Here is an 18,420-nt window from a genome sequence, read left to right as displayed (position 1 = left end):
AAAAACAATATGCCCATGATGCTTCTCCTCATGTTTCTTGCAGTAACGTTAAGGAGACAACACCTCTCTAGAAATCTCTATATGTTCCAGAGAGATTCTGTGTTAGCTTCCAGTAGAAGTGGACCATAAAGTAATGGTGGAAGACCTAGAAATTCACTTTTGTGGGGGTCCTGTGCCTCTAACCCCAGCGAATGTGGAAGGTTAACTGTATTTGCCATGTAGTGTGGCATTATTGTATGGTCTCCAGAAAACTCCCACCATCAACTTCATCCAAGAAAATTATATCAAGGGGGGGGGGGGGGACAAAAAGCTCATATTATACAATAAAATGGTTTAATGCTGAGGAATTAAGTATGATAAACAAAGATGGTGGAAAGTCTAGTGGCAAAGCTGTCACCATTCATGAGGACAACATCCCTGTGGCGTGTCCTCCTCATTCACAAATGTCGTTTTGCTGTTAGAGTAAGCATGGCAAAGTGTAGCCTGCATGCAGCTGGCCAAGGCACCCTGTCTCTCCCCCATGTGCTCTCCTCCACTCTCCTCCACAGAATATGAAAAGTGAATTCCGCACAAATGGCAATGATACTATCTCAACACCAGCAAAATTAAGGTCATATTCAGTGTGTCTATGTTCCCCAAACGAACCAGGCTAGTGTTTCATAATACCCCCAGAACATACTTCTCCTCCCCTTGAGGACAACAGGGACCTCCCTTGTTTTAAATGAAAGCTTTACAGAAATGGCAAACCTGGCTAACCTGCAGCTTCCACCCTCTGAATTTATACATTGAGAAATTATGATTACCAAAGAAATAACTCCAGTTATATCTCGTAACTACTGTACAGATCACTACATGAGTGAAATCTAAAACTACTGCAATGAAAACATGTAAGTTGTCTTTATAAGGCAAAATTGTTGCTCTTTTGAAAATATTTCTGCTTCCATCCCTTCTCTTGCTTTTCCCAGCAATCCCTCCTTGCCCTCCTATCCCAAAATTTAGGATTTGGCAAACGATAAAGAACACTTTCACATTTGGAAATAAAAGAATTAAATTTGTGAAGCAAATGAGGCACATCACATCTAAAAATGGGGGCCGTGCAATTCCACACATTGTAATTGACTTTGCAACCTTCCAGCTAAATCAGCTTGCGCAAAATATACATCAGGATGCTAAAAACGTATGTAATCTTGGAGACTGATAACAAGGATTTTGTAGAGACTGATGTTATATTTTCAACCATTATGCATAAAGATATCAAAGAGATCAGAAATTTATTCTTACTGATATATCTGATGATTTGGAATACATGAAGACATATCTTGACGCCTAACTCTTCCTCTATGCAATCTGGCTACCTTCATCTAATTTTCACATGCCTAACAAATGTTCTGAATTTAAAGCAGTGGTTCCAACCTGTGGTCTGTGGACCACCAGTGGTCCACAAGAAGTAAAATGTGGTCCAAGGCCTCACTATTACCACACCTTGCAACGAGAGCAACTGGTGTTGCGAAACCCTTTTATAGTGCCGGGGCTTATTAAATATTATTTTCTGTGGGCGAGCAGATGGTGAGTACTGGGGGGCATATGTTCTGTATCAGAAACTAGAGCTGATGTGTTCTATCCAGTGCAATTTTCTGAATCAGCACCCCAAATAACCAAACCAAATCTAAAGTTGACCATAAACTGATTCGTAATCCTTTTGGAACTAATGTTGGAGAGTGGTCCCTGGTCAAAGTGGTCCCTAATCATGTGGTCCCAGGTCAAGTGGTCCCTAGTCAAAAAAAGGTTGGGAACCACTGATTTAAAGAATGGAAAAATGAAGACCACTACACCATGTGGGGTCCTTTTTAAAATTTCAAACCAAAATGATATAAGATCTGCCCTTAGTGCTATCATTAGTTTTAATTGTATCAAGTAATTGCGTTCACATCCAGACTGACTGACACATCTAAGAGAAACCCTAAGACCATTAACAAAAGTGTGTATGTTTGCTCCTGAACACTTTGGTATTTATAGCCCACTTCTGAACCAAAAAGAGTGTGTGAATAATGCAATTTGACACTTATTTGAACAGATATGATTCAATGCTATGGAATCCTGGGAGTTGTAGTTTGTAGTCTTTAGCCTTCTTTGTCATGGAAGGCTAAAGACTGTAAAACTACAACTCCAATATTTCCACAGAACCACAGCAGTAAAAGTGGTTTCAAGCTGCATTAATGCTATAGTGAAGTCCAGAGGAATCAACATTTTGTCTTCAGAGTAGGATTGACATTATAATTCCAGTTCCTGAAGCTATAGGAAAATGGAAAAGATAATTTTCAGTGGGTAAAATCTGCTCCTATTCACACCTAAAAAGTTTAAAAACCATTAACATTAAATAAATTTTACAAAGAACATCACCCTGTTCTGTTGCCTTTAGTTATGGTAGCATTGAAACATGCTACTCACCCTGCTCTGCAAAATATCCCATTTCATAAATCAGCTTTGAGATATCTGAAGGGACGCATCATTAAGAGCCTAGCTTTGGACATCCAACATTCCAAAGAATTACCATTTAAACACATTTTAAAAACCTGGAACGTGTTAAGCATGAAGTCCTTAAGAGCACATCCATCTAGAAAAGTGTTTCATTTCTTATTTGGCAGTGATGTCACTGTCAATCTCCAACAAGGAAAAATATATTTAGCAACAAAAGAAATATTTTTATTTTCGTACTTTACACAACATAGGCTTTGGTAGTAGATTTGTATGAACAGCTCTAAATTATTTTTGCTAGGTTTGGTGTTTTTTCACCCAAGGTTTGGTGGCTTTAGTTCTTAAGTACTTCACTCCAATAAATCGAGCAATAGCAGTGAATCATTGGCACACATTGGCAATAAAGTTGAGACCTTATGCTACTTGCCGGGAAGGTCTTTGGCTTCTGAGTGCGAGCATATATTCTTACTCTTGTATATATATTCACGTGTAAAGTTATTTGACTACAGAATGATTATTATTTTATGAAAAGTTAGGCATTGATTTACACATTGAATACGCTCTGTCTCAGCCAGTATGTCTAAATTCTTCAGACCAGAAAGGCAGGCAAAATACATCATCTACTATTATACGTATTTCTACTAAGTATTAAAATATCAGGTCCCAAGAGTCACATTTCATACAGTTCAGCACCGTTCCAGAATAAACTAAGTCTTCAACCCCTTAAGAGCTTAAAATAACAGCAATTGAAATATGCATTTAAAAGTTAGTTTTATGGTATTTGCTGATGTCTTTTTAGGGCCATTTTCCTCTAAAGTAAAACATGCAAATGAACACAGAAATTACTATATTTGATTCCTTAATCAAGCCTCTTGATGTTATCAGTCAGTCCTTCAAACATCAAGGACCCCTGTAAATCTAAAAATCACTTGTCTGATCTCTGAAACAAATTTACAAATCAGATTTATTCCATGGCTATGCTTTTTATTAGGAAATTGTGCAAAACCATCAAGCATAGCAATACCAAAAACCAATCAACATCAGCTAGGACATCAAAACTTACAATATTTATGTTAATGTACTGATTGGCCAGATAGAACTTGGCTCATTACTTTGCAATGGTTTGAATAAGTTTTTGCAATGCGTAAATATACAAAACCACATGAAAATTGAAACGGCATAAGTTGGATCTATTTCATACAGCAGCATTTTTCCCAGTACTCGTCAGCGATGAATAATAATGTAATAAAACACAAATTAAACCTTAGAAAAGTGGGAAAATCCTTTTGCCAGGTTAGAAGTGAGGCAAGCGTTTTGCAAATAAAAAAGCATTCACACATTTTGGGTGCCTTAAGTAAGAAAAAGTAGAGAGAAAACTTGGCATCTTGTCTTCCAAAGGCATTCATGACTAAACTCAAAAGTGGAATTGGAACTGAATTTAGATGAACTGGTCTTTGGCTTTTCACAGGCCACGGGGAAGGAAAGGCATTTTCAGTCATTAAGGAACAATTTAGAATCTTCTACACATAAATTAATTTTAAATCAATACATTAACATTTTAAAATAATCTGCAGTGTAGTTTACATATATCCCTTTCTAGGCTGTCCGTTTTGCAAAGACCAGGGCTGGGCAAACTTCGGCCCTCCAAGCGTTTTGGATTTCAACACCCACAATTCCTAACAGCCAGTAGGTTATTAGGAATTGTGGGAGTTGAAATCCAAAACACCTGGAGGTCCGAAGTTTGCCTATACCTGCAAAGATTGTGCTTTCAATGATGCAATCTTCCATCTTTCTAGATATTAATTACATTACAAGATCCTTCACTTTAAACAGTCAGTAAAAATTGAATATCCTTTATTCAAAAGGCTTGGAATTAGAAGTGTTTTGGATTTTATTTTGGAACACATATATTTCTAGATATATACATAAGGAGGTATCTTGGGGATAGGACTCAAGTCCAAACCCGAAATTAACTTATAGTTCATACACAAATTACACAAGTAGTCTGAAGGTAATTTTATACATCACAGATTGAATAATTTTGTTGTATACAGTGAACCATCAGACAACAAAGATGTTACTAAGGGCCCTTCCACATAGCCCTTTATTCCAGAATATCAAGGCAGAAAATCCCACATTATCTACTTTGAACTGGAATATATGGCAGTGTGGACTCTGATAACCCAGTTTAAACAGATATTGTGGGAATTTCTGCCTTGGTATTCTGGGATAAAGGGCTGTGTGACAGGGCTCTAGTAAGTTCATCTATCCATGTCGTCAATTTCAGATTTTGGAGGATTTTGAAATTGGATACTCAACCTATATGCAGTACATGACTTTAACAAGTAGCTATCAGCATTTATGTAATATACATTTATATAAACAATGATTCTTATTAAATTCCAACTCTACATCAAAAGATATTTAGCCACTTGTGCTCCTTCTATTTTTATCAGTTTTATGCTAATTTGTGCAATGCTTTTGATATGAAATAAATAAATAAATCAGTTTAAGAAACATATTTATTGGCTTACCCTTTATACTTCACAAGCCATGCTCATCCAGCATTTTTCTTTAATGCTGCCTAAATTTCCAAAGTTAATCCCAGTTTTTATACTATTATCATTTCCATTTTATGTGTTTGGATACTGTGTTCTTGTGAGGAAGCATAAGCTACCGATATTTGAAAAGGGCAGGCCACAAATGCAGCTTTTCCTTTCAGTGGGCACTTCCACCATGTCTACTGGGACCAGAAGTGCTACTTAAAGCCTTGAGCAACAATATAGGCATTGCTGGATCATGACTTATTTAAATTTTTAAAACTCCTCTTGACAGTTCCTTTCTTTTCTCTTACTAAAACCATCATCTTCCTCATGCTAATAAGGCTATACAGAACTAACAAATTCAAATATTTCTGAGAAAACTTTGCTTCACTTTACAAGTTCCTTGAGTGCTCAAGATGGTTCTGAAAAATAATGTTTCCAAAATCTCACAAATATAACAAGTTGTGAGTTATGTATTTGGCTACAAACTGCATTGAAAATGAAACTTTTTTTTAAGTATTGCTTTCCAAACTTGTGTTAAGGTTGCTCTGTGCTTTTTCAACGGCTTAATAGAAACACTCTCCCTCCCTTAATCACAGAAAGTCAGGCCAAATGCTAACATTGTCCTTAGATCATATAGGGGAGAGCTTCAAAATGTTATAGAACAATGTGTCTTAAGCTATCTCATGTGATGAAACCGATTTCCCTTCCAAATTTACTCCAGTGACTGGTGCTGTATTTGTACGTACCTACTGGTTATAATTATTTCTTTCCTGGAAACTTGCCATGGAACAGTAACCAATGAAGTGCCTCCAGTCTGTGGATCACTGTTGTGGAGTGCTATTTTTCAGTGTTGCCATAATATTCCATACCACATTCCTTTTCTGATTTTTATTATTTTGTTTTCATTCGGCACTAATATCTCACCTTTTCTCCAATTAGTTCAAGTCAGCATACATATTTTCCCTCCTCTCATACTTCATCCTCACCACAACTCTACAGAGTAGTTCAAGCTGAGAGTGACTAGATTCATGATTTACGTGAGTCAGTGTGGATTTAAACCTGAATCTCCCAGGTCCCAGTGTAGCAGTCTAAATAAGTGGTGTCCAACATTTGGTCCTCCAGATGTTTTGGTTTCCAACTCCCAGAAGGCTTAGCCAGCTTGTCCAGTGGCCAGTAATTCTGAGAGCTGAAGTCCACAACACCTGGGAGGCCATAAATTGGACACCACTACTCTAAATGTTTAGGCCACGTTGACTTTCAGTGCTTACTGTGCTCACCAAGGATGCTCAGTAGGCCTGTCGGTTTTGTTTCGTTAATTCGTTATTTCGTATTTAAATCGTTTTTTTTTTTGCATATCCGACGCGATATCAAAACATATTTTCAAACCCGGAAGGGTTTGAAAATATCGAAACAGCAGCCCCATTTTTTTTACGAGCTTCAGCTCGTCTCGTAAATGGAATGGCGGCTGCTGTGCTGACTTCAGTGCTGTGGTCATGTGCTGGTGCCTGGGAGCCAATCCGGCGCTCCCAAGCACCCCAGCAGTGAGTGCACCGTGGCAGGAGCCGATTGGATGGCGCGCGCGCGCTCACCCGCGCGCCATCCAATTGGCTCGGGCTCCTGCGCCCCCCTCCTCCTCCTCCTCCCAGCTGTGTTGCAGGAAGTGCTAGGAGGAGGAGGAGGAGGAGGAGGGTGCAGGAGCCCGAGCCGGATGGCGCGCGGGGCTAACAGCAGGAGCGGAGGCCGGTTGTAAAGGTGAGCGGAGCGCGCGCGCGCGCCATCCAATCGGCTCGGGCTCCTGCGCCCTCCTCCTCCTCCTCCTCCTACCAGCTGTGTTGCAGGAAGTGCTAGGAGGAGGAGGAGGAGGAGGAGGAGGAGGGCGCAGGAGCCCGAGCCGGATGGCGCGCGGGGCTAACAGCAGGAGCGGAGGCCGGTTGTAAAGGTGAGCGGAGCGCGCGCGCGCCATCCAATCGGCTCGGGCTCCTGCACCCTCCTCCTCCTCCTCCTCCTCCTCCTAGCACTTCCTGCAACACAGCTGGGAGGAGGAGGAGGGCGCAGAAGCCGGAGCCGATTGGATGGCGCGCGCGCGCTCACCCGAGGAGGAGGAGGAGGAGGGCGCAGGAGCCGGCGGAGCCGATTGGATGGCGCGGGAGGCCGGTTGTGTGAGTTTACTTTTCAGGGCTGTATGTATGACCAATCCAGAAGCATTCTCTCCTGACATTTTGCCCACATCTATGGCAGGCATCCTCAGAGGTCTGTTGGAAACTAGGCCTGTTTGATCAAGAAAAAATTTCGATATTTAAAATACTAGGCAAATGGAGTTTAAAAAATGTTTTGTAAATATTTACGAAATTTCGTAAATAACAAAACATTTTTTTGGAAAGTTTTGTAAATATTTTAAATATCGAAACAAAAAAACACCCCAATTATGAATCGATTTTAGAAACAAATTTTTTCTTGATCAAACAGGCCTAATGCTCAGTACTTCTCAGTACTGGTTTTTGTTTTTTTTTTAGGTCGTGTCTTAAGAATATTTGAATTTCTGTGAACCTTGTTATTCCTTTAACCTTGCTGATATCTTTCTCTTGGGTTTGGATGTTGCTGTTTTGGTTATAGAAGAATCCACTCAGAGACCTGAGAATATTGTTATCTTATAGTATTGATGTGCAGTGGAACCAAAACCAATTAACATCAAATCAAAATTAAAGCTGCTTAATTGTGTGTTGGAATGTGGTACCTATGTCTAGTTTAAAAGAAAACACCTGTATGTAGTTCAAGATATTATGCTCATTGTAATGTATTTCAAACAGAGATAGGCTTTTGAAATAAATCCAGTTTTTCTTTAATCACAACTCTCCTCCATGAACACTTTACTAGTTTCACTATTTTCACATGAGAATGTATTTTAGTGGTATATGAATTATAACAGACTTCTCAAATCCACAGCATCAAAAAGATGTATCCTCAGAATTTAGTCCACCAATACAGAAACAACTACAAATCAGTAGCCAAATACCCAACTTAAAAGGCTATGGTTGGAGAGATACACTCTCAAAAGAAGATTCAAATATATAGGAAGTATATATTGTAAGTTCCTTGCAGAACTGTATCACATTAGACTAGCCTTTCTCAATATTTTACTCTGGAGGAACGCTTTAAATAATTCCCAGGTAATAGATATAAATTATTATATCTACAGCTCAAAAGAAATGTGTTTCTCCTATTATGCTCTCTTGTGGAACCCTAAGATTCAAGTGAACTCTTGTTGATAAACTCTGCAGTTGCCAATAGGCTGAGAAAGGCGGTATACAAGTATAGTAAGTAAATAAATAATTAAATAAAATAGAGACAGTTGCTAGTCTGAATGTTCACACACAAAAACTCTCGGCCAATCAAACATCACTACTGATATGTCAGGGAGAAATGGTTTTATCGAGCCTTCTACAGACACAGCAGCTTTGCATGAGCACACACTTTTGACGTCTATCAATATGTGTATTCTGATATGATAGTCCTGGGCCCTTCCACACAGTGCTATATCCCAGAATATCAAGGCAGAAAATCCCACAATATCTGGTTTGAACTGGGTTATCTGAGTCCATACTGGCATATATCCCAGTTCAAAGCAGATAATGTGGGATTTTATTCAGCTGTGTGGAAGGGGCCTGTGTTGCTTGCATCACACTAAACACCTTGATTTCAAGGCAACAAGTGAGTGTATGGTACTACTTCAAAGTGCAAGACTCAGGAAACCCCTGGCTCAAAGTTATCTTCAGCAATGAACTTTCTAGCTGCTTTAGATAAATTCAATTTGGGAGGGATGTCAAAGTTCAAAGTGGAAACACCTGACACTTGCAATGAGAGAAAAGATGCCCAGAGACCTTTCTCAGATTGGAAACAGCAGGTACAGAGTTAATATTTTTCCAATCAAAATCATGATAACAGCAAAGAGTTCAAACCCTCGTGTTGCAGTCCTGATCTATGTCAAGATAGGTTAAAAAAGAAAAGAATAAAAGAACCACACAAATCTCAGGCTAATCCATATGAATGCTGTTGCTTGTCTTTGAGCGTTGTCTTATGCTTTTATATATCTAATGCAGTGATCTTTTTTGTTTTACATACATTTTTGCTGATTTTCAAAGTATATATTCTTATTACAGCATCAGCGTTTTAAAAAGCATGTTGGGTTTATTAGCCATTTTGTTGCTTTACTGAGACGAAGTGCTATGAATGCACAAGTGTATGCGCACACAAGCCTATTCCACAGATATTTATTTGGTGACAGTAATTCAGAACAGAAATAAATCATAACTAAGAACATAGTTTGAGTCTCGACAACTGGAAAAAGCTGGCAATTCATATAAAGTGGGGAACAATGCAATCCCTGTCTCTGGGTAACTTTATTTGTTTGCAAAAGCTCTCGCCCTCCCCTGTCGTCTTTTCTTTGAACTAGACTGAGAAATCACAGCATTAAAGGCAAATGGGGCTGTGTTGTAAAGAAGTGGGATGTCTAGTGACAATAGAAGACCATTTGTTTTGTCAGTTTAAATCCCTCTCCGTAACATCTCACTGTCTGCATCACTGTTCTCCAGTTAAAAGTACAAACGAAGGCAACTGAAAAAGAGACAGAAATTACAAGTTCTCATTATTAAGTACTCCACATGCAGACCTTTGAAAAGGTAGAGGCTAAATTGCCACAAGTGAACACAAATCACATATAATTCTGTGGCAGGTCAAAGCTATAAACCGAGTTCATATCAACTGCTTAGGGCCCTTCCACACAGCCATATAACCCAGAATATCAAGGCAGAAGGAGCCCCCAATTGTGCAACGGGTTAAACCCTTCTACTGGCAGGACTGAAAACCGACAGGTTGAAGTTCCGAATCCAGGGAGAGTGTGGATGAGCTCCCTCTGTCAGCTCCAGCTTCCCATATGGGGACATGAGAGAAGCCTCCCACAAGGATGGTAAAACATCAAAACATCCAAGCATCCCCTGGGCAAAGTCCTTACAAACAGCCAATTCTCTCACATCAGAAGTGATCCACAGTTTCTCAAGTCACTCTTGACATGAAAAAAGAAACCAAGGCAGAAAATCCTACAGTATCTGCTTTTAACTGGGATATCTGAGTCCACACTGCCAGATATTCCAGTTCAAAGCAGATATTGTGGGATTTTATTCAGCTATGTGGAAGGGGCCTTGCATGAAATCTTGCATGGAAACTCATTTATGGTCTCCATAAGTGAGAAATGACTTGAAAGCACACCAAAACAAACCCCACTTGAGATTATCTTCTGCTTTGAATTGGATTATCTGAGTCTACACTGTCAATTCAAAGCAGATAATCCGGATTTTATTCAGCTGTATAGAAGGGGCCTATTACTTCTTGGAAGTGAGATGTCATTTCTCAATGAACAGGTTCACTTATGCCACCACAAGTTCCAGCAGATCAACCTGAAATTCAGTTGGTTGCATTCAATTTCCCTTGCAGAAAACAGGCCAGGGCCTTTTAATTATTTCAATATGTGTATGAGTACAGAAAAAGCATCATTAATATGATCACAGGCTACAGCAGCTGCCCCAAATAGAAAGATTAAGACACATGAAGATGTTTAGTTTAGGAGGGAAATGAGCAATAGTGAGATATAATGTAGATTTGTAGAATGGTGCATGTTGCAGAAAAATACGTTTTCGTTATTTCCCCTAATGCTAGAATTTGGGTTATCAAACTGAAAAGCAACCACTGGAGGACTTAGGATAGCCAAAACAATGCACTATCTTCTCATCTGCATAATTAAATTATAACATTCACTTCTACAAGATGCCCACTAATTCAGGAGGAATTTGAAGGCTTGTGAAAAGTAAGATGACCAATGGCCACCAGTTGTGACAGCTGTATACCTTCTCCAGGATCAGATCTTGAGGAACAGCAGCAATGACAGCTGCTAAGGAATAATACCATGAGAGGGCTATTGCTCTCGTGTCCTGATGTCGCTTTTCCCATTGGCCACTGAGGGAAACAATCAGTTCTACTTAACAAGACTTTGGTCTGATCCAGAGGTTTGGGAAAAATATTAATGGTGAGAAAGCTGGTGCTTTTTAAAGACTTCATAGGTTTTTTCAACATGTTCTGTGTGAATCCAATTATTAAGTTTATATGGCTACTCACCCTGACAGCCCATTGAGATGGTTAGTGATAATTTGAAGTTAATATTAAAATACTAGGCACATCCACACAAGACGTTTTTGCATGTCAGTAAAGGGTAAAGGTTTCCCCTGACATTAAGTCTAGTCATGTCCGACTCTGAGTGGTGGTGCTCATCTCCATTTCTAAGCCAAAGAGCTGGCATTGTCCATAGATGCCTCCAAGGTCATGTGGCCAGCATGACTGATTGGAGCTCCGTTACCTTTCCACAGAAGCCATACCTATTGATCTACTCACATTTGCATGTTTTCAAACTGCTAGGTTTGCAGAAACTGGGCCTAACAGCGGAAGCTCACTCCACTCTCCGGATGCAAACTGCCAACCTTTTGGTCAGTAAGTTCAGCATTTTCACCACATAATGGGAATCCCCCACTTACCTTCAGCATTATCTCTGGTGTACAGAAGATACAATATGTATCATTCTTGCCTTGGGGCTTAGAGTAAATGCAGATTTCCTTTTCATCTTAGTTTTTGGGGATAGCATACACACTGGACTATCATGCTACAGCCAACTCATATTGTCTATACATATTACCAGTATATCCTTCCAGAAGATCTCTATTCAAATCCTATTAGTACCTCATTTAAATTAAAAAGGAAATAAATAGTATCTTAGATTACAACAAGAATAAGCTACAATGAAGATGCTCATCAATTTGCAACAGAAAGCTACACTAAATTGGCACAGAGAAAATGGAAAAGTAGTCATTTTGAAACTGGAATGTCTCAGTCCAAGCCCAGCAAACCCCTTCTGTTAATACATTCTCAATTGACATTAATTTTTGACATGGATTCTATAGTTAATTTAATTTTAAACATCAAATAAATAGATATTAAGTCTATATAAAAATGTGACAATTTCTCTGTCTCTGAAAGAATGAGAAGGGATTCCCTTTCATTGACATGGTGCCTTTCACAGAATTTTGTCCGGATACATTGCAACACTTGGTTTTGTGATTTCTTGTAAATATCAACAACCAAGCAGGAAATCAAATGGGAAGATCTGGTTTAAATTACCTTGTGGTGAGAAGAAGAATATAAAGATGCCAAGCTAACAACTAAATAAATGAACAAGAAGGCAAATAGCATCCTAAGAATTAAGGGAAGATTTCAGAAGTTATGCATTTTATAATCCGTGTGTTCTGTTACTCACCCTTCTGCTGGAGACATTCTCCACTGACTTTAGGGCATCGTGTCTCCTGTGCCCGCTGAAGAATAGGAAATCTCTCAAATAAGCTAGATCTTTTTGGAAAAAGATCTAGCAGCGGTACCGGCAGCTCAGGCGGACTCCGCTGAGCATCAACGCTGTCACCACCATTGCTAACAGTTATTTTAAAAGACATCTGGGAATTCAAGAATGATTGGCTGCTGTTCGAACAAGTCACTGGAGGCATGTCTTTCCCAGGCATGGCTTGGCATTTGTCAAAGACGTCAAAGAAAGCCGTGCTGCCGTTGGACTTGGGATGCTCTGCCACCTCATAGTGCATATTGACATCCTTCTGCAGGGGGGAGCCTTCAAAATCTCCTACATCCAGCGATGGAAAAAAATGCAAAAGGAAGAGAGATGAAGCCTGCCGACGGATGAAAAGTTAGTCACTCAACAACAGTGATTTAATCCAGGCTTAGAAACATATAAAAGGTAGTCTTGAAGTTGGTTGCTTTCAATTTGAGACAAAAGTTATTAAGTAATATTCTTTTTCACATGACTCCAATGGACTTCTGCAGAGATTGGATTAAAAAACCCCACATTTTTGGATTATAACTCTTTGAATAAACCTTCCAGCATTACAAGTGGTCCAAAAAAGGGCCTTTTCTAAAATTCTAGCCCAGGCATGGGCAAACTTGAGCCCTCCGGGTGTTTTGGACTTTAACTCCCACAATTCCTAACAGCCTGAGGCCCCTTCCTTTCCCCCCTCAGCCACTTAATCATAAAATCCTAGCATTGGCAGAGACCTTGTGGACCATCCAGTCCAACCCCCTGCCAAGAAGCAGGAAAACTGCATTCAAAGCACTCCTGCCAGATGGCCATCCAGCCTCTGTTTAAAAGCCTACAAAGAAGGGACCTCCACACCCACACAAACATATATTTATATATAGGTACATAATCTTCCTCTCGGCCAGCATTTCAAAATCCTAAACCATTAGGAGACAACACTGAAGCTACATCAGCGTTTCTCAACCTGGGGGTCAGGACCCTGGGGGGGGGGGGGTCATGAAGGGGTGTCGGAGGGGTTGCCAAAGACCGTCAGGAAACACAGTATTTTCTGTTGGTCATGAGGATCCTCAGTGGGAAGTTTGGCTCATTGGTGGGGTTCAGAATGCTTTTTGATTGTAAATGAACTATAAATCCCAGCAACTACAACTCCCAAATGTCAAGGTCTATTTTCCCCAAACACCACCAGTGTTCACATTTCACCATATTGAATATTCGTGCCAAGTTTGGTCTAGATCCATCATTGTTTGAGGCCACAGTACTCTCTGGATGTAGGTGAACTCAAGGCCAATGTGCACCAAACCCTTTCTGTTGGTCATGGAAGTTCTGTGTACTAAATTTGGTTCAATTCCATCATTGGTGGAGTTGAGAATGCTCTTTGATTGTAGGCCAAATGACAAAATCAATCCCCTTCCCCACCCTCACCAGTATTCAAATTTGGGTGTATTGAGTATTTGTGCCAAATTGGTTCCAGTGAATGAAAATACATTCTGCGTATCAGATATTTACACTACGATTCATAACAGAGGCCAAGTTACAGTTATGAAGTAGCAACAAAAATAATTTTATGGTTGGGGGTCATCACAACATAAAGAACTGTATTAAGCGGTTACGGCATTAGGAAGGTTGAGAAACACTGTCCTAAGCTATTAGAAGACAACCCTGAAGCTACATATTGTTTTGTCCCAGCATTTGCCCAATAAAGTCTCCCATCAGATGGAATGTTATGGAGAACAAGGAGAAAGCTGGGAGGTTATTTTGCAATATATATATATATATATATATATATATATTATCCTGCTAGATGTTTGGAAGCCGTGGAAAGTGTGGAGGGTGTGAAGACACCAATCAATCTATTGTCGAAACTTTCATGGCCGGTTTTTCGGGCTGTATGGCCATATTCTAGAAGCATTCTCTTGTGATGTTTTGCCTGCATTCACACCTATCTCCAACAGACAAGAGTTCTTTCTCCTACCCTGGACTTTCCACAGATCTATAAACCCAATTTTCCTAGTTTCCAACAGACCTCCCAACCTCTGAGGATGCCTGCCATAGATGCAGGTGAAACATCAGGAGAGAATGCTTCTGGAACATGGCCATATAGCCAGAAAAACCTACAACAACCCAGTGACTCCGGCCATGAAAGCTTCGACAATAGATTGATTGGTCTCTTCACGCTTTCTCCACTTTCCAAACATCAGCAGGAAAAAATTAATGTTGCAAAATAAAAACCTGCAACAACCCAGACCAATCAATCTCTTTGAGCAATGCCTTTGGGGGGGGGGGGGGGGGGCTCATCACACTAGAGAATGAATCCACTTTAAACCCGGTTTCTGCCTCCTGCAGGATTCTGGGCTTTGTAGTTTAAGGAGGAGCCTTAACAGCCTCCCTAAACTACAAACCCCAGAACTCTGCAGGAGGCAGCAACCGGATTTAAAGTGGCCTCATTCTCTAGTGTGATCAAAGACTGCTGTAGGGGACAAATGGAAACGAGTGGCAAAACTTCAGTGATGCTGGAGTTAAGATCCCATCGAGGAAAAGCTTCTTCGTCATTGATTTGGGGGGACCCTTCCCGACAAGAGAAACCAAAGACTCCAGAGAGGAACCTAAGGATGCATTTCGAAAGAGAAAGTGTGCGCTTTTTTGGAAAAGCCTCCTTTTGCTGGAGGAATCAAGACGAGGAGAAATCACTGCGCCTCTGTCGTTTGGTCGGGTGTTTTAGAAACTCCAGATTTGAGGGGGTTTTCCCCCCAAAGAAGGAAACAAAAGAAGAGATGCATTTAGTGTATTGGTAGGCTGTGCCCGTTAGATCAGGTAGGGACCAAGGTGGGCCCTCCAGGTGTTTTGGACTTCCACTCCCACCATTCGTCACAGCCTCAGGACCTTTCCTTTTCCGCTTAAGCGGCTGAGGGGAAAAAGGAAAGGTCCTGAGGCTGTGACGAATGGTGGGAGTGGAAGTCCAAAACACCTGGAGGGCCCAACTTTGCCTGTACGCTCTGCATCCAAGGGCGCATCTCTCCTGTGGAGTGAATGCACCTCAATGCACTAGAATCCAGAGTGAAGATGTTGTGGAACTCCTGCTCTCAGGATTGCAGAGGACTGAGTCCAAGTGATGCCCCGCCGGTGCAGCTCTAGGCTTCCTCTACCTGTCTGCAGGTGAGCAGAGGCTCCCGGCGCCCGCTCCCGCCTCCTACCTACCTGCCGGGGTTCCGTCCTTCCCTCCGCTCGCTCTCTTCCTCTCGGATTGGAGGCAGCCCCGGTGCTGGCCCTTCCAAGGCGCCGCCGGTGCCGCCACAAGCCCGCCCCTGCGCCAGGCGAGGCGGCGAGAGAAGGGGACGGGACCGCCCCTCGGAGGAGAAGGGGAAGAGGGCAGGGGAGGGCGCCTGGGCCAGCAAGGCGAGTGGCCACCCGAGGGCCCACAGGCACACTCACCCACTCGCCCTGGGGAGTTGGGAACCCACAGTCCCACGCACCGGGGAGTCTAAAGCAGATCCGTGTCCAACTCATTCCTATCACACCAGCCACGCACCCCGGTGGCTCAGGGGTCCTCCAACTTTTTAAACAGAGAGCCAGGTCACAGTCCCTCAAACTGTTGGAGGGCCAGGTTATAATTTGAAAAAAAATATGAATACACACTGCACATATCTTATTTGTAGTGCAAAAAAACACTTTAAAACAATACAACATCAGCCATAGCAGAGCACCTGATGAACCAACCTGGACACAACATATTATTTGAGAAGACAGAAATGCTGGGCCACTCTCACAACCACCATGTCAGGCTACACAGAGAAGCCATTGAAATCCACAAGCGTGTGAACAATTTCAACAGAGGAGGAAACCATGAAAATGAACAAAATCTGGCTAACAGTTTTTTAAAAATCTAAAAATTACAACAGCAAAACAACAGAGGGGAAACAATCAGGCACATCTAATCACCTCTCAATTAAAAGATTGCCCCAGGCACTGCCAAGCCATCAAATGCTAATTAAGGTGATCAGTTGAAACCTGCACACCTAGCTCCAACAGACAAGGGTTCTTTGCCCCACCCTGGTCATTCCACAGATATATAAACCCATTTTCTTGGTTCCAATAGACCTCACTACCTCTGAGGATGCTTGCTGTAGATGCAGGCAAAAGGTCAGGAGAAAATGCCTCTAGAACGTGGCCATATAGCCTGAAAAAACCTAGAACAACCCAATACAATATTTATTTATTTATTTATTTATTTATTTTATATACAGTATTTGTATACCGCTTTTCTCACCCCAAGAGGGACTCAAAGCGGTTTACACAAAAGTAATGGCAAAATTCAATGCCAGTACAAATAATTACAATTATGCACTACAATTAGAGATAAATCAAGTTAAAACAATACATCCACAAGCAATAAAACAATCATTAAAACAATAAAACAGTCTCGTCCGTCAAATCGCCATTCCAGTCATTGTCCTTCTAAAATGCTGCATATATTTACTTCTACTGCCCAAAGGCCTGGTCCCAAAACCATAATTTAATTTTTTTTCTCAAAGCCAGGAGGGAGGGAGCGGATCTTACCTCATTTGGGAGTGTGTTCCATAGGTGGGGGGCCACAGCCGAGAAGGCCCTGTCTCTCATCCCTGCCAGACGCATCTGTGCTGTTGATGGAAGTGAGATCCCTCCCTGGATGATCTTAGATTACAAGGTGGGACATAGGGGTGGATGCGTTCAGACAAGTTCGGACAAGTAAGCTGAGCCAGAACCATATAGAGCTTTATAGGTCAAAACCAGCACTTTGAATTGGGCTTGGAGAATTAAAATGAAGAACAATTTTAACAAATATAAACTTATTAGTATTTCAATGGGCAGTGTGGGCCTGCTTTTGGTTGATGAGATAGGATTGTTGTTGTGCTTTCAAGTCGTTTAGGACTTAGGTTGACCCATAGTGAAGGCCACGTAAATGACCTTGGAGGGCCATATCCGGCCTCCGAGCCATAGTTTGAGAAGCCCTGGGTTAAACCCTTGTGCTGGCAGGGCTAAAGACCGACAGGTCACAAGTCCGAATCTGGGAAGAGTATGGATGAGCTCCCTCTGTCAGCTCCAGCTCCTCATGCGGGGACATGAGAGAAGCCTCCCACAAGGATGGTAAAATATCAAAACATCCAGGTGTCCCCTGGGCAACTCTGTGTCCAACTCTTTCTCATCCATAACCATGCCAGCCAAAGGACCATTGAATCCATGGCGAATAACCCCCAATATTTGCTTTGAACTGGAATATCTGAGTCTACACTGCCATATAATCCAGTTCAAAGCAGATCATGTGGGATTTTATTCAGCTGTGTGGAAGGGGCCATAGTTATAGAACAGAGTTGGAAGAGATCTTGTGGGCCATCCAGTCCAACCCCCTTGCCAAGAAGCAGGAAATTCATATTCAAAGCACCCCTGACAGATGACCATGCAGCCTCTGTTTCAAAGCCTCCAAGGAAGGAACCTCCACCACACCGGGACAGAGAGTGCCACTGCTGAACCGCTCTAACACTTAGGAAGCCCTTTACTGTAGTTTGAAGCCATTGCTCCATTGCATCTTAGGGCTCTTCCAAACGGGCCAGTAGATGACATTCAGAAAACTTCTACTGTTGTCAATTTTTTCAGGACCCAACACTGAGCTAAGGGGACCCCATTTAGGGTCAGGACTCACAGTTTGAGAAGCAGTAGTCTAGGTCATACAAGTTTGAGTATTCAGTATTTACCCTGGTTAGTCCCTAGATGGCTGTCCTCCAAAGAAGACCAGGCTTGAGCATGATAATCCAGTGCAAACCACAACCCAGTGACAACTTCCACCTTTTCGTCTTGAGCTGCCAAAAAGCATGCCTCCCTAAAACTAGACTTCTGTTTTTACCAAGATTGCCAGGTAATCATCAAATGAATTTATTTTACACCATGTAGTCAATAGTGAAGATGAAAACTGGAAAGATCTTGCCAAAACATAAGGTGTTTTAATATTAT

The 18,420-nt window shown here is 41.4% G+C and overlaps 1 protein-coding gene across 5 annotated transcripts in view; it reads right to left on the bottom strand.

Annotated features, from left to right (window-relative positions):
- GLIS1 (GLIS family zinc finger 1) overlaps positions 1-15,741 on the bottom strand; it is a 220,509-nt gene extending 204,768 nt beyond the window's left edge. For 3 of the 5 annotated variants that reach the window (XR_009631356.2, XM_060773530.2, XM_067467877.1), the window contains exons 1-2: positions 15,634-15,741; positions 12,376-12,747 (exon numbers count right to left, since the gene is read on the bottom strand). Coding sequence is in view for 4 of the 5 variants with exons in the window: in XM_060773530.2 (XP_060629513.2) it covers positions 12,376-12,709 (334 nt within the window). In the remaining variant the exon portion in view is untranslated. Of the gene's footprint in view, positions 1-12,375; positions 12,794-15,633 lie in introns of those variants that run through there. The other 2 variants (XM_060773532.2, XM_067467878.1) reach the window with 2 other exon arrangements.
- Positions 15,742-18,420: the final 2,679 nt, after the last annotated feature.

Source organism: Anolis sagrei, chromosome 4 (assembly GCF_037176765.1).
Source record: "Anolis sagrei isolate rAnoSag1 chromosome 4, rAnoSag1.mat, whole genome shotgun sequence".
In the NCBI taxonomy this organism is placed as follows: Eukaryota; Metazoa; Chordata; class Lepidosauria; order Squamata; family Dactyloidae; genus Anolis; species Anolis sagrei.
Note: the sequence above shows the minus strand (reverse complement) of the source record. Positions and strands in the feature narration are given on the sequence as shown.